We start from the raw sequence: 16,813 nt of genomic DNA on the forward strand, positions 1-16,813 counted from the left end.
CAGAATTTCTTTTGATTTTCTCGGTGCAGGCTACATATCAATTTAACTGGAACAAACAGTATGATTCCCATGGGACTCATTTGAATTATTTCTGAACCCTTTTTATTAGTGTGGAAAAAACCTTCTAAGCACAGGGATTTTAGTATGGTGTGTGGCACAATCTCGTGTGCTGACAGTTTAGGCCTTGTTTGGATGTTATCGTATTGACCTCAATTCACATGTGTTGGGATATAATTTAGTTTAAGTTTCACTTCAATCCACTCCAACAAATGTGGATTGATGCAAATCCGAATATATCCAAACAAGAAAAAAATTAACACTTCTGAGAAAAAAGAAAGAGAGAAAAGATACCTTGACATTTCTGTCCCATTCTGACCGGGATTTCGGAACTATGCATGCAAATGCAGCAGGCTATACTAAAACAACGCTTTGTCTAATAATCTAACTATTATTATTTAGATAAATAATCTTATCTAGATCTTTTGAGTGGACATGAATATAATAATCTTTATATTTCTTTCTTCATAAGTGATTCCTGATTAACCTAAGCAAGAGTGATCAATCGATGGTAGCTTTTTAAGACAGGGTCTAAGGACTAAGGCCTTACTGATAAAATTAGATGTGCAGATTTTGAAACTTGTTTTCATTTCCTAGTTATTTATGATGCAGTATTAGTAGGGCTGCAGAATCCCTTTGAGACTAGCAAATTATCAAACTTATCGAAGAAATGTTGTAGAATGGCACAGTTTTTTTTTTAATCTTGATAATCATTTACTTGGTGAGTCAATACAGCTTGGTGAAGAATTGAGGAATAGTCGATGCCAGGTACAAAATGAATATTAGAATTCCATGACGAATAAAAATATCTGCTTGCTTAATTGCATGCCCTGGACGTATTGATACTTTTTCACTCTTAATAATTTGTATAAATACATCTCAGTAGTCCAGTTTGATTCATCCAACTTATGCAGAATTTCTTTTGATTTTCTCGGTGCAGGCTACATATCAATTTAACTGGAACAAACAGTATGATTCCCATGGGACTCATTTGAATTATTTCTGAACCCTTTTTATTAGTGTGGAAAAAACCTTCTAAGCACAGGGATTTTAGTATGGTGTGTGGCACAATCTCGTGTGCTGACAGTTTAGGCCTTGTTTGGATGTTATCGTATTCACCTCAATTCACATGTGTTGGGATATAATTTAGTTTAAGTTTCACTTCAATCCACTCCAACAAATGTGGATTGATGCAAATCCGAATATATCCAAACAAGAAAAAAATTAACACTTCTGAGAAAAAAGAAGGAGAGAAAAGATACCTTGACATTTCTGTCCCATTCTGACCGGGATTTCGGAACTATGCATGCAAATGCAGCAGGCTATACTAAAACAACGCTTTGTCTAATAATCTAACTATTATTATTTAGATAAATAATCTTATCTAGATCTTTTGAGTGGACATGAATATAATAATCTTTATATTTCTTTCTTCATAAGTGATTCCTGATTAACCTAAGCAAGAGTGATCAATCGATGGTAGCTTTTTAAGACAGGGTCTAAGGACTAAGGCCTTACTGATAAAATTAGATGTGCAGATTTTGAAACTTGTTTTCATTTCCTAGTTATTTATGATGCAGTATTAGTAGGGCTGCAGAATCCCTTTGAGACTAGCAAATTATCAAACTTATCGAAGAAATGTTGTAGAATGGCACAGTTTTTTTTTAATCTTGATAATCATTTACTTGGTGAGTCAATACAGCTTGGTGAAGAATTGAGGAATAGTCGATGCCAGGTACAAAATGAATATTAGAATTCCATGACGAATAAAAATATCTGCTTGCTTAATTGCATGCCCTGGACGTATTGATACTTTTTCACTCTTAATAATTTGTATAAATACATCTCAGTAGTCCAGTTTGATTCATCCAACTTATGCAGAATTTCTTTTGATTTTCTCGGTGCAGGCTACATATCAATTTAACTGGAACAAACAGTATGATTCCCATGGGACTCATTTGAATTATTTCTGAACCCTTTTTATTAGTGTGGAAAAAACCTTCTAAGCACAGGGATTTTAGTATGGTGTGTGGCACAATCTCGTGTGCTGACAGTTTAGGCCTTGTTTGGATGTTATCGTATTCACCTCAATTCACATGTGTTGGGATATAATTTAGTTTAAGTTTCACTTCAATCCACTCCAACAAATGTGGATTGATGCAAATCCGAATATATCCAAACAAGAAAAAAATTAACACTTCTGAGAAAAAAGAAGGAGAGAAAAGATACCTTGACATTTCTGTCCCATTCTGACCGGGATTTCGGAACTATGCATGCAAATGCAGCAGGCTATACTAAAACAACGCTTTGTCTAATAATCTAACTATTATTATTTAGATAAATAATCTTATCAAGATCTTTTGAGTGGACATGAATATAATAATCTTTATATTTCTTTCTTCATAAGTGATTCCTGATTAACCTAAGCAAGAGTGATCAATCGATGGTAGCTTTTTAAGACAGGGTCTAAGGACTAAGGTCTTACTGATAAAATTAGATGTGCAGATTTTGAAACTTGTTTTCATTTCCTAGTTATTTATGATGCAGTATTAGTAGGGCTGCAGAATCCCTTTGAGACTAGCAAATTATCAAACTTATCGAAGAAATGTTGTAGAATGGCACAGTTTTTTTTTTAATCTTGATAATCATTTACTTGGTGAGTCAATACAGCTTGGTGAAGAATTGAGGAATAGTCGATGCCAGGTACAAAATGAATATTAGAATTCCATGACGAATAAAAATATCTGCTTGCTTAATTGCATGCCCTGGACGTATTGATACTTTTTCACTCTTAATAATTTGTATAAATACATCTCAGTAGTCCAGTTTGATTCATCCAACTTATGCAGAATTTCTTTTGATTTTCTCGGTGCAGGCTACATATCAATTTAACTGGAACAAACAGTATGATTCCCATGGGACTCATTTGAATTATTTCTGAACCCTTTTTATTAGTGTGGAAAAAACCTTCTAAGCACAGGGATTTTAGTATGGTGTGTGGCACAATCTCGTGTGCTGACAGTTTAGGCCTTGTTTGGATGTTATCGTATTCACCTCAATTCACATGTGTTGGGATATAATTTAGTTTAAGTTTCACTTCAATACATTCCAACAAATGTGGATTGATGCAAATCCGAATATATCCAAACAAGAAAAAAATTAACACTTCTGAGAAAAAAGAAAGAGAGAAAAGATACCTTGACATTTCTGTCCCATTCTGACCGGGATTTCGGAACTATGCATGCAAATGCAGCAGGCTATACTAAAACAACGCTTTGTCTAATAATCTAACTATTATTATTTAGATAAATAATCTTATCTAGATCTTTTGAGTGGACATGAATATAATAATCTTTATATTTCTTTCTTCATAAGTGATTCCTGATTAACCTAAGCAAGAGTGATCAATCGATGGTAGCTTTTTAAGACAGGGTCTAAGGACTAAGGCCTTACTGATAAAATTAGATGTGCAGATTTTGAAACTTGTTTTCATTTCCTAGTTATTTATGATGCAGTATTAGTAGGGCTGCAGAATCCCTTTGAGACTAGCAAATTATCAAACTTATCGAAGAAATGTTGTAGAATGGCACAGTTTTTTTTTTAATCTTGATAATCATTTACTTGGTGAGTCAATACAGCTTGGTGAAGAATTGAGGAATAGTCGATGCCAGGTACAAAATGAATATTAGAATTCCATGACGAATAAAAATATCTGCTTGCTTAATTGCATGCCCTGGACGTATTGATACTTTTTCACTCTTAATAATTTGTATAAATACATCTCAGTAGTCCAGTTTGATTCATCCAACTTATGCAGAATTTCTTTTGATTTTCTCGGTGCAGGCTACATATCAATTTAACTGGAACAAACAGTATGATTCCCATGGGACTCATTTGAATTATTTCTGAACCCTTTTTATTAGTGTGGAAAAAACCTTCTAAGCACAGGGATTTTAGTATGGTGTGTGGCACAATCTCGTGTGCTGACAGTTTAGGCCTTGTTTGGATGTTATCGTATTTACCTCAATTCACATGTGTTGGGATATAATTTAGTTTAAGTTTCACTTCAATCCACTCCAACAAATGTGGATTGATGCAAATCCGAATATATCCAAACAAGAAAAAAATTAACACTTCTGAGAAAAAAGAAAGAGAGAAAAGATACCTTGACATTTCTGTCCCATTCTGACCGGGATTTCGGAACTATGCATGCAAATGCAGCAGGCTATACTAAAACAACGCTTTGTCTAATAATCTAACTATTATTATTTAGATAAATAATCTTATCTAGATCTTTTGAGTGGACATGAATATAATAATCTTTATATTTCTTTCTTCATAAGTGATTCCTGATTAACCTAAGCAAGAGTGATCAATCGATGGTAGCTTTTTAAGACAGGGTCTAAGGACTAAGGCCTTACTGATAAAATTAGATGTGCAGATTTTGAAACTTGTTTTCATTTCCTAGTTATTTATGATGCAGTATTAGTAGGGCTACAGAATCCCTTTGAGACTAGCAAATTATCAAACTTATCGAAGAAATGTTGTAGAATGGCACAGTTTTTTTTTTAATCTTGATAATCATTTACTTGGTGAGTCAATACAGCTTGGTGAAGAATTGAGGAATAGTCGATGCCAGGTACAAAATGAATATTAGAATTCCATGACGAATAAAAATATCTGCTTGCTTAATTGCATGCCCTGGACGTATTGATACTTTTTCACTCTTAATAATTTGTATAAATACATCTCAGTAGTCCAGTTTGATTCATCCAACTTATGCAGAATTTCTTTTGATTTTCTCGGTGCAGGCTACATATCAATTTAACTGGAACAAACAGTATGATTCCCATGGGACTCATTTGAATTATTTCTGAACCCTTTTTATTAGTGTGGAAAAAACCTTCTAAGCACAGGGATTTTAGTATGGTGTGTGGCACAATCTCGTGTGCTGACAGTTTAGGCCTTGTTTGGATGTTATCGTATTCACCTCAATTCACATGTGTTGGGATATAATTTAGTTTAAGTTTCACTTCAATCCACTCCAACAAATGTGGATTGATGCAAATCCGAATATATCCAAACAAGAAAAAAATTAACACTTCTGAGAAAAAAGAAAGAGAGAAAAGATACCTTGACATTTCTGTCCCATTCTGACCGGGATTTCGGAACTATGCATGCAAATGCAGCAGGCTATACTAAAACAACGCTTTGTCTAATAATCTAACTATTATTATTTAGATAAATAATCTTATCTAGATCTTTTGAGTGGACATGAATATAATAATCTTTATATTTCTTTCTTCATAAGTGATTCCTGATTAACCTAAGCAAGAGTGATCAATCGATGGTAGCTTTTTAAGACAGGGTCTAAGGACTAAGGCCTTACTGATAAAATTAGATGTGCAGATTTTGAAACTTGTTTTCATTTCCTAGTTATTTATGATGCAGTATTAGTAGGGCTGCAGAATCCCTTTGAGACTAGCAAATTATCAAACTTATCGAAGAAATGTTGTAGAATGGCACAGTTTTTTTTTTAATCTTGATAATCATTTACTTGGTGAGTCAATACAGCTTGGTGAAGAATTGAGGAATAGTCGATGCCAGGTACAAAATGAATATTAGAATTCCATGACGAATAAAAATATCTGCTTGCTTAATTGCATGCCCTGGACGTATTGATACTTTTTCACTCTTAATAATTTGTATAAATACATCTCAGTAGTCCAGTTTGATTCATCCAACTTATGCAGAATTTCTTTTGATTTTCTCGGTGCAGGCTACATATCAATTTAACTGGAACAAACAGTATGATTCCCATGGGACTCATTTGAATTATTTCTGAACCCTTTTTATTAGTGTGGAAAAAACCTTCTAAGCACAGGGATTTTAGTATGGTGTGTGGCACAATCTCGTGTGCTGACAGTTTAGGCCTTGTTTGGATGTTATCGTATTGACCTCAATTCACATGTGTTGGGATATAATTTAGTTTAAGTTTCACTTCAATCCACTCCAACAAATGTGGATTGATGCAAATCCGAATATATCCAAACAAGAAAAAAATTAACACTTCTGAGAAAAAAGAAAGAGAGAAAAGATACCTTGACATTTCTGTCCCATTCTGACCGGGATTTCGGAACTATGCATGCAAATGCAGCAGGCTATACTAAAACAACGCTTTGTCTAATAATCTAACTATTATTATTTAGATAAATAATCTTATCTAGATCTTTTGAGTGGACATGAATATAATAATCTTTATATTTCTTTCTTCATAAGTGATTCCTGATTAACCTAAGCAAGAGTGATCAATCGATGGTAGCTTTTTAAGACAGGGTCTAAGGACTAAGGCCTTACTGATAAAATTAGATGTGCAGATTTTGAAACTTGTTTTCATTTCCTAGTTATTTATGATGCAGTATTAGTAGGGCTGCAGAATCCCTTTGAGACTAGCAAATTATCAAACTTATCGAAGAAATGTTGTAGAATGGCACAGTTTTTTTTTTAATCTTGATAATCATTTACTTGGTGAGTCAATACAGCTTGGTGAAGAATTGAGGAATAGTCGATGCCAGGTACAAAATGAATATTAGAATTCCATGACGAATAAAAATATCTGCTTGCTTAATTGCATGCCCTGGACGTATTGATACTTTTTCACTCTTAATAATTTGTATAAATACATCTCAGTAGTCCAGTTTGATTCATCCAACTTATGCAGAATTTCTTTTGATTTTCTCGGTGCAGGCTACATATCAATTTAACTGGAACAAACAGTATGATTCCCATGGGACTCATTTGAATTATTTCTGAACCCTTTTTATTAGTGTGGAAAAAACCTTCTAAGCACAGGGATTTTAGTATGGTGTGTGGCACAATCTCGTGTGCTGACAGTTTAGGCCTTGTTTGGATGTTATCGTATTCACCTCAATTCACATGTGTTGGGATATAATTTAGTTTAAGTTTCACTTCAATCCACTCCAACAAATGTGGATTGATGCAAATCCGAATATATCCAAACAAGAAAAAAATTAACACTTCTGAGAAAAAAGAAGGAGAGAAAAGATACCTTGACATTTCTGTCCCATTCTGACCGGGATTTCGGAACTATGCATGCAAATGCAGCAGGCTATACTAAAACAACGCTTTGTCTAATAATCTAACTATTATTATTTAGATAAATAATCTTATCTAGATCTTTTGAGTGGACATGAATATAATAATCTTTATATTTCTTTCTTCATAAGTGATTCCTGATTAACCTAAGCAAGAGTGATCAATCGATGGTAGCTTTTTAAGACAGGGTCTAAGGACTAAGGCCTTACTGATAAAATTAGATGTGCAGATTTTGAAACTTGTTTTCATTTCCTAGTTATTTATGATGCAGTATTAGTAGGGCTGCAGAATCCCTTTGAGACTAGCAAATTATCAAACTTATCGAAGAAATGTTGTAGAATGGCACAGTTTTTTTTTAATCTTGATAATCATTTACTTGGTGAGTCAATACAGCTTGGTGAAGAATTGAGGAATAGTCGATGCCAGGTACAAAATGAATATTAGAATTCCATGACGAATAAAAATATCTGCTTGCTTAATTGCATGCCCTGGACGTATTGATACTTTTTCACTCTTAATAATTTGTATAAATACATCTCAGTAGTCCAGTTTGATTCATCCAACTTATGCAGAATTTCTTTTGATTTTCTCGGTGCAGGCTACATATCAATTTAACTGGAACAAACAGTATGATTCCCATGGGACTCATTTGAATTATTTCTGAACCCTTTTTATTAGTGTGGAAAAAACCTTCTAAGCACAGGGATTTTAGTATGGTGTGTGGCACAATCTCGTGTGCTGACAGTTTAGGCCTTGTTTGGATGTTATCGTATTCACCTCAATTCACATGTGTTGGGATATAATTTAGTTTAAGTTTCACTTCAATCCACTCCAACAAATGTGGATTGATGCAAATCCGAATATATCCAAACAAGAAAAAAATTAACACTTCTGAGAAAAAAGAAGGAGAGAAAAGATACCTTGACATTTCTGTCCCATTCTGACCGGGATTTCGGAACTATGCATGCAAATGCAGCAGGCTATACTAAAACAACGCTTTGTCTAATAATCTAACTATTATTATTTAGATAAATAATCTTATCAAGATCTTTTGAGTGGACATGAATATAATAATCTTTATATTTCTTTCTTCATAAGTGATTCCTGATTAACCTAAGCAAGAGTGATCAATCGATGGTAGCTTTTTAAGACAGGGTCTAAGGACTAAGGTCTTACTGATAAAATTAGATGTGCAGATTTTGAAACTTGTTTTCATTTCCTAGTTATTTATGATGCAGTATTAGTAGGGCTGCAGAATCCCTTTGAGACTAGCAAATTATCAAACTTATCGAAGAAATGTTGTAGAATGGCACAGTTTTTTTTTAATCTTGATAATCATTTACTTGGTGAGTCAATACAGCTTGGTGAAGAATTGAGGAATAGTCGATGCCAGGTACAAAATGAATATTAGAATTCCATGACGAATAAAAATATCTGCTTGCTTAATTGCATGCCCTGGACGTATTGATACTTTTTCACTCTTAATAATTTGTATAAATACATCTCAGTAGTCCAGTTTGATTCATCCAACTTATGCAGAATTTCTTTTGATTTTCTCGGTGCAGGCTACATATCAATTTAACTGGAACAAACAGTATGATTCCCATGGGACTCATTTGAATTATTTCTGAACCCTTTTTATTAGTGTGGAAAAAACCTTCTAAGCACAGGGATTTTAGTATGGTGTGTGGCACAATCTCGTGTGCTGACAGTTTAGGCCTTGTTTGGATGTTATCGTATTCACCTCAATTCACATGTGTTGGGATATAATTTAGTTTAAGTTTCACTTCAATCCACTCCAACAAATGTGGATTGATGCAAATCCGAATATATCCAAACAAGAAAAAAATTAACACTTCTGAGAAAAAAGAAGGAGAGAAAAGATACCTTGACATTTCTGTCCCATTCTGACCGGGATTTCGGAACTATGCATGCAAATGCAGCAGGCTATACTAAAACAACGCTTTGTCTAATAATCTAACTATTATTATTTAGATAAATAATCTTATCTAGATCTTTTGAGTGGACATGAATATAATAATCTTTATATTTCTTTCTTCATAAGTGATTCCTGATTAACCTAAGCAAGAGTGATCAATCGATGGTAGCTTTTTAAGACAGGGTCTAAGGACTAAGGCCTTACTGATAAAATTAGATGTGCAGATTTTGAAACTTGTTTTCATTTCCTAGTTATTTATGATGCAGTATTAGTAGGGCTGCAGAATCCCTTTGAGACTAGCAAATTATCAAACTTATCGAAGAAATGTTGTAGAATGGCACAGTTTTTTTTTTAATCTTGATAATCATTTACTTGGTGAGTCAATACAGCTTGGTGAAGAATTGAGGAATAGTCGATGCCAGGTACAAAATGAATATTAGAATTCCATGACGAATAAAAATATCTGCTTGCTTAATTGCATGCCCTGGACGTATTGATACTTTTTCACTCTTAATAATTTGTATAAATACATCTCAGTAGTCCAGTTTGATTCATCCAACTTATGCAGAATTTCTTTTGATTTTCTCGGTGCAGGCTACATATCAATTTAACTGGAACAAACAGTATGATTCCCATGGGACTCATTTGAATTATTTCTGAACCCTTTTTATTAGTGTGGAAAAAACCTTCTAAGCACAGGGATTTTAGTATGGTGTGTGGCACAATCTCGTGTGCTGACAGTTTAGGCCTTGTTTGGATGTTATCGTATTCACCTCAATTCACATGTGTTGGGATATAATTTAGTTTAAGTTTCACTTCAATCCACTCCAACAAATGTGGATTGATGCAAATCCGAATATATCCAAACAAGAAAAAAATTAACACTTCTGAGAAAAAAGAAAGAGAGAAAAGATACCTTGACATTTCTGTCCCATTCTGACCGGGATTTCGGAACTATGCATGCAAATGCAGCAGGCTATACTAAAACAACGCTTTGTCTAATAATCTAACTATTATTATTTAGATAAATAATCTTATCTAGATCTTTTGAGTGGACATGAATATAATAATCTTTATATTTCTTTCTTCATAAGTGATTCCTGATTAACCTAAGCAAGAGTGATCAATCGATGGTAGCTTTTTAAGACAGGGTCTAAGGACTAAGGCCTTACTGATAAAATTAGATGTGCAGATTTTGAAACTTGTTTTCATTTCCTAGTTATTTATGATGCAGTATTAGTAGGGCTGCAGAATCCCTTTGAGACTAGCAAATTATCAAACTTATCGAAGAAATGTTGTAGAATGGCACAGTTTTTTTTTTAATCTTGATAATCATTTACTTGGTGAGTCAATACAGCTTGGTGAAGAATTGAGGAATAGTCGATGCCAGGTACAAAATGAATATTAGAATTCCATGACGAATAAAAATATCTGCTTGCTTAATTGCATGCCCTGGACGTATTGATACTTTTTCACTCTTAATAATTTGTATAAATACATCTCAGTAGTCCAGTTTGATTCATCCAACTTATGCAGAATTTCTTTTGATTTTCTCGGTGCAGGCTACATATCAATTTAACTGGAACAAACAGTATGATTCCCATGGGACTCATTTGAATTATTTCTGAACCCTTTTTATTAGTGTGGAAAAAACCTTCTAAGCACAGGGATTTTAGTATGGTGTGTGGCACAATCTCGTGTGCTGACAGTTTAGGCCTTGTTTGGATGTTATCGTATTCACCTCAATTCACATGTGTTGGGATATAATTTAGTTTAAGTTTCACTTCAATCCACTCCAACAAATGTGGATTGATGCAAATCCGAATATATCCAAACAAGAAAAAAATTAACACTTCTGAGAAAAAAGAAGGAGAGAAAAGATACCTTGACATTTCTGTCCCATTCTGACCGGGATTTCGGAACTATGCATGCAAATGCAGCAGGCTATACTAAAACAACGCTTTGTCTAATAATCTAACTATTATTATTTAGATAAATAATCTTATCAAGATCTTTTGAGTGGACATGAATATAATAATCTTTATATTTCTTTCTTCATAAGTGATTCCTGATTAACCTAAGCAAGAGTGATCAATCGATGGTAGCTTTTTAAGACAGGGTCTAAGGACTAAGGCCTTACTGATAAAATTAGATGTGCAGATTTTGAAACTTGTTTTCATTTCCTAGTTATTTATGATGCAGTATTAGTAGGGCTGCAGAATCCCTTTGAGACTAGCAAATTATCAAACTTATCGAAGAAATGTTGTAGAATGGCACAGTTTTTTTTTTAATCTTGATAATCATTTACTTGGTGAGTCAATACAGCTTGGTGAAGAATTGAGGAATAGTCGATGCCAGGTACAAAATGAATATTAGAATTCCATGACGAATAAAAATATCTGCTTGCTTAATTGCATGCCCTGGACGTATTGATACTTTTTCACTCTTAATAATTTGTATAAATACATCTCAGTAGTCCAGTTTGATTCATCCAACTTATGCAGAATTTCTTTTGATTTTCTCGGTGCAGGCTACATATCAATTTAACTGGAACAAACAGTATGATTCCCATGGGACTCATTTGAATTATTTCTGAACCCTTTTTATTAGTGTGGAAAAAACCTTCTAAGCACAGGGATTTTAGTATGGTGTGTGGCACAATCTCGTGTGCTGACAGTTTAGGCCTTGTTTGGATGTTATCGTATTGACCTCAATTCACATGTGTTGGGGTAGAATTTAGTTTAAGTTCCACTTCAATCCACTCCAACAAATGTGGATTGATGCAAATCCGAATATATCCAAACAAGAAAAAAATTAACACTTCTGAGAAAAAAGAAAGAGAGAAAAGATACCTTGACATTTCTGTCCCATTCTGACCGGGATTTCGGAACTATGCATGCAAATGCAGCAGGCTATACTAAAACAACGCTTTGTCTAATAATCTAACTATTATTATTTAGATAAATAATCTTATCTAGATCTTTTGAGTGGACATGAATATAATAATCTTTATATTTCTTTCTTCATAAGTGATTCCTGATTAACCTAAGCAAGAGTGATCAATCGATGGTAGCTTTTTAAGACAGGGTCTAAGGACTAAGGCCTTACTGATAAAATTAGATGTGCAGATTTTGAAACTTGTTTTCATTTCCTAGTTATTTATGATGCAGTATTAGTAGGGCTGCAGAATCCCTTTGAGACTAGCAAATTATCAAACTTATCGAAGAAATGTTGTAGAATGGCACAGTTTTTTTTTAATCTTGATAATCATTTACTTGGTGAGTCAATACAGCTTGGTGAAGAATTGAGGAATAGTCGATGCCAGGTACAAAATGAATATTAGAATTCCATGACGAATAAAAATATCTGCTTGCTTAATTGCATGCCCTGGACGTATTGATACTTTTTCACTCTTAATAATTTGTATAAATACATCTCAGTAGTCCAGTTTGATTCATCCAACTTATGCAGAATTTCTTTTGATTTTCTCGGTGCAGGCTACATATCAATTTAACTGGAACAAACAGTATGATTCCCATGGGACTCATTTGAATTATTTCTGAACCCTTTTTATTAGTGTGGAAAAAACCTTCTAAGCACAGGGATTTTAGTATGGTGTGTGGCACAATCTCGTGTGCTGACAGTTTAGGCTTGTTTGGATGTTATCGTATTCACCTCAATTCACATGTGTTGGGATATAATTTAGTTTAAGTTTCACTTCAATACACTCCAACAAATGTGGATTGATGCAAATCCGAATATATCCAAACAAGAAAAAAATTAACATTTCTGAGAAAAAAGAAGGAGAGAAAAGATACCTTGACATTTATGTCCCATTCTGACCTGGATTTCGGAACTATGCATGCAAATGCAGCAGGCTATACTAAAACAACGCTTTGTCTAATAATCTAACTATTATTATTTAGATAAATAATCTTATCAAGATCTTTTGAGTGGACATGAATATAATAATCTTTATATTTCTTTCTTCATAAGTGATTCCTGATTAACCTAAGCAAGAGTGATCAATCGATGGTAGCTTTTTAAGACAGGGTCTAAGGACTAAGGTCTTACTGATAAAATTAGATGTGCAGATTTTGAAACTTGTTTTCATTTCCTAGTTATTTATGATGCAGTATTAGTAGGGCTGCAGAATCCCTTTGAGACTAGCAAATTATCAAACTTATCGAAGAAATGTTGTAGAATGGCACAGTTTTTTTTTTTTATCTTGATAATCATTTACTTGGTGAGTCAATACAGCTTGGTGAAGAATTGAGGAATAGTCGATGCCAGGTACAAAATGAATATTAGAATTCCATGACGAATAAAAATATCTGCTTGCTTAATTGCATGCCCTGGACGTATTGATACTTTTTCACTCTTAATAATTTGTATAAATACATCTCAGTAGTCCAGTTTGATTCATCCAACTTATGCAGAATTTCTTTTGATTTTCTCGGTGCAGGCTACACATCAATTTAACTGGAACAAACAGTATGATTCCCATGGGACTCATTTGAATTATTTCTGAACCCTTTTTATTACACGAACCGTGCCAGTACTATCTGGCAACATCCCCTTATTTATTCCTCAGAGTTACATTATTCAGGTTCAGGATTTGTACGCGCACATGCGTCTTGCACGTCGCGCCGACTCACTCACCCTAGTAGTACTGGTCGCCGCCGGAGAAGACGTTGCACTCCTGGGGCTCCGACAGCCGGCACATCATCGGCATCCCCGCGGCGTACTGCCGGGCCTTTGTAAGCCTCACGCGGGCGATTTTTCTCCCGATGCCGGGACGACACGGTGGATACATCGGCTGCTGGCCACTCTCACCGTAACCGTATCCCTCTCCTGCCTCGCTGCAGGGGTAGTAGCCCGGCTGCGGCTGCTGCTGCTGCCTCCCCCACCCTTTCTCCAGCGGCGGCATGGTCTCCTCGTAGCCCCTGACCATGCTCCGGATGGCGGCGCAGCGGCACTGGCGGCTCACGTCCTGGAGCTGCTGGCAGCACCGCATCCGGAGCCCGGTGCCCCACCGGAACGGGCCGACTCCGTAGCGTATGCCGCCGGTGAGCTGCCGGTCCAGGACCTGCCGGCACGCGTCGAGCGGGCTCTCCTGGACCTCTTGCCAGCACTGCAGGTCCTTGAGCCTCTGCCGCTCGACCTCGCCTTGGCCGACGGCCACGGCCACCAGGGCCGCGAGGCACAGCGCCGCGGCGGCGGCGGCAGCGATCTTAGCCATTTCAGCACGGTTCACTGAAAAATCTTTGTCGCTAGTTGCTTGATCTGCTAGCTAATTATTGTGTTCTTAGGTGATGATCGATGAGGTATTAGTGAGGGGGGTTGGGTTTTTATAGGAGAAAGGCAGTTGAGGTGGAAAAACACACACTGTTAGTTGGAAAGGTCGATGCTTGCGGGGAGGGAAATTTGGCGATGATTTGGAGCTTTATAAAACAGATTTTTGGAAAGTTTTTGTAAAGTCACTGTTTGTGTGGGTAAGGGTAACACTTCACGTTAAGCTCCTCGCATGCATGGATGCATCTGTGATGACAAAGTGTGCTAGTGCGCTTGTCTTTGTGTGGTTCATGGACGTATTTACGACTACATGGCTGGTGTTTACTGATAAGCATGGCTTCGATCTATTACGTGCCGACGGACGCATGCATGGATGTGCGTGATTCTTTTTGTGTGTGTGCTTTTTTGGGGATTGTTTGGAACATGGAGAGGTTGATGTCATGCGAAGAGTAAGTAGACAGGAAAGTGTGAGCAAAGGCACTTTATTTTGTCACTTTTCCTATCGGTAATAATTCTTGGGTCAGACGCATGCTTGCTGGGCCAGCGAACCAGCCGAAGCAACATGCTTGTGGCAAATGTCACATGTGGTCCTATCTCCATCGCACACCGTTCCTCCCTCACAGCTTTGCAACTATAGGTTCCAGCCTACCGCATCCAGACCCGCACTCATAGTCAGAGGCCTCCCGTGCGGTCTCGCCTCTTGCATCGATGCCCGCCGCCGTGCGCTTGCGTCAACCCAACTCCTCCTACTCACCCTGCTTCCTTCTCCCTGCACCGCGCTATCCGCCGTCGTGGCCGCTTCACCAAGCCGGCGAGCCTCCACGACAGATCCTCCAACAAGCAGGTGAGGGGAGGAGCTTCGTGTGATGCCGCCCCGTAGGCGAGTTGCCCGTGCCGCTGTCACACCGGCAAGCTCCATGTGCCGTAGCCGACCTCTGCGCTGGCGTTGAGCTCCGCAATGACAAGCCTCTATTTGTCCAAGCAGCAAGGTGACATTGCGCTGAAAGAGCATGTTGCAAGCTTATTGAAAGGGACCGTGACGCCTAGGAGAGGGGGTTGAATTAGGCAACTTAAAACTCTAACTCTAAACTATGGCCTCTTTTTTCTACCCTTAGCAAAACATATGCAAAAGATAAACTATCTAAATATGCAACTATGGTTTTACTAGTATGTTGCTATCTCTACCGCAAAAAAGAGTTATGCAACCTAGGTTCCAATCCTATCAACTAGCCTATCACTAAGCTAGAAAAGTAAAGCACACAACCAAGGTAGCAATGTAAATACGGAAGCTAAAGAATAAAGTAGAGATATGCAAACTCTCGTCGACGACTCTGATATTTTTACCGATGTATCGCGAAGCGCGCAAAGTTCCCCCTAATCCTCGTTGGAGCCCCTCGCAAGGGCCAAGCTTCCAGTCGGGTAACTCTGTGGATAGCCTCGGGCCTTTTCCACGCGCAAGTGGGTCTTTGGTGTGCCTTCCGGCAAGCCTCTCCCGGACCGTTCCCCGCCGTATTCACTACCAAGCTTCCGGCCGAACCGCCGCGGGCCTTGTTCTCTTCGGTACACGGTGGCGGCCACACCACAAACGCGATTGGTGTGATCTCGCAAGACTATAAGCCCCTCCGATCTACAACAATGGTGTGTGCAACACCGAGTGATAAGAGGTATGCAAACCTCACTAAACACTAGGCCTAAACCTAGAGTAAGCGCATAAGCAGTGGTTTAATCAACCTAAGCACTTGGCAAAGCACCTACGCTAAACATCTAATGAATCGCTAAGGACTATGCAAGTGGAGATCACTAAAATGGTGTATCAACACCCTTGGTATGTTTCCTCAGTTCTCCACTTCTCAAATGGCTGGTTGGGGGGTCTATTTATAAGCCACATAGAGAAAGTAGCCATTGGGGACGAAACCCAGCTTTCTACTACTGACCGGATGCTGCTGTCGTCCTGACCGGACGCGTTCGGTCGTCCCGATCGTTGGAGCGCGCGCGTTGATCGGACTCAGGGTTGAGTCTGGTCTCACTCGATCGGACGCGTCCGGTCGCGTTGGCGCCGCTCTAGAATCTCTCTGCACTTGATCGGACGCCACTGCCTGGCGCGTCCGGTCGTCCACAGTTGTTGCGTCCGATCCTCACTGAGTTGTTGCCGCGATGATTAACAGTGAAGTCCGTGTGTTCGGTCACTGCTTCGCTTAGCGTCCGGTCACAACTGCGCTCAGCATCCGGTCACAGCTGCTGACGCCTGCTGTTGCCGAGCAGATCGAATGCATCCGGTCCTCGTAGGGCCGCGTCTGGTCACCTCTGCCGAGCTTGTTTCTTCGCGATCTTGTGTCTGACTTGGTTTCCATCTTCGTGCTTGGACTTTGCTTGGTATCTTGGGTCTTCTCTTGTGCTTCTAGGGTC

General features: G+C 37.6%; 1 protein-coding gene across 1 annotated transcript; it reads right to left on the reverse strand.

Moving 5' to 3' along the window:
- Window positions 1-13,581: 13,581 nt before the first annotated feature.
- Window positions 13,582-14,976, reverse strand: LOC136511878 (19 kDa globulin-like). The gene has a single exon (XM_066505902.1). The coding sequence runs from the start codon at window positions 14,352-14,354 to the stop codon at window positions 13,776-13,778; it is 579 nt and encodes a 192-aa protein (XP_066361999.1). The 5' UTR covers window positions 14,355-14,976; the 3' UTR covers window positions 13,582-13,775.
- Window positions 14,977-16,813: the final 1,837 nt, after the last annotated feature.

Source organism: Miscanthus floridulus, chromosome 16, assembly GCF_019320115.1.
Source record: "Miscanthus floridulus cultivar M001 chromosome 16, ASM1932011v1, whole genome shotgun sequence".
In the NCBI taxonomy this organism is placed as follows: Eukaryota; Viridiplantae; Streptophyta; class Magnoliopsida; order Poales; family Poaceae; genus Miscanthus; species Miscanthus floridulus.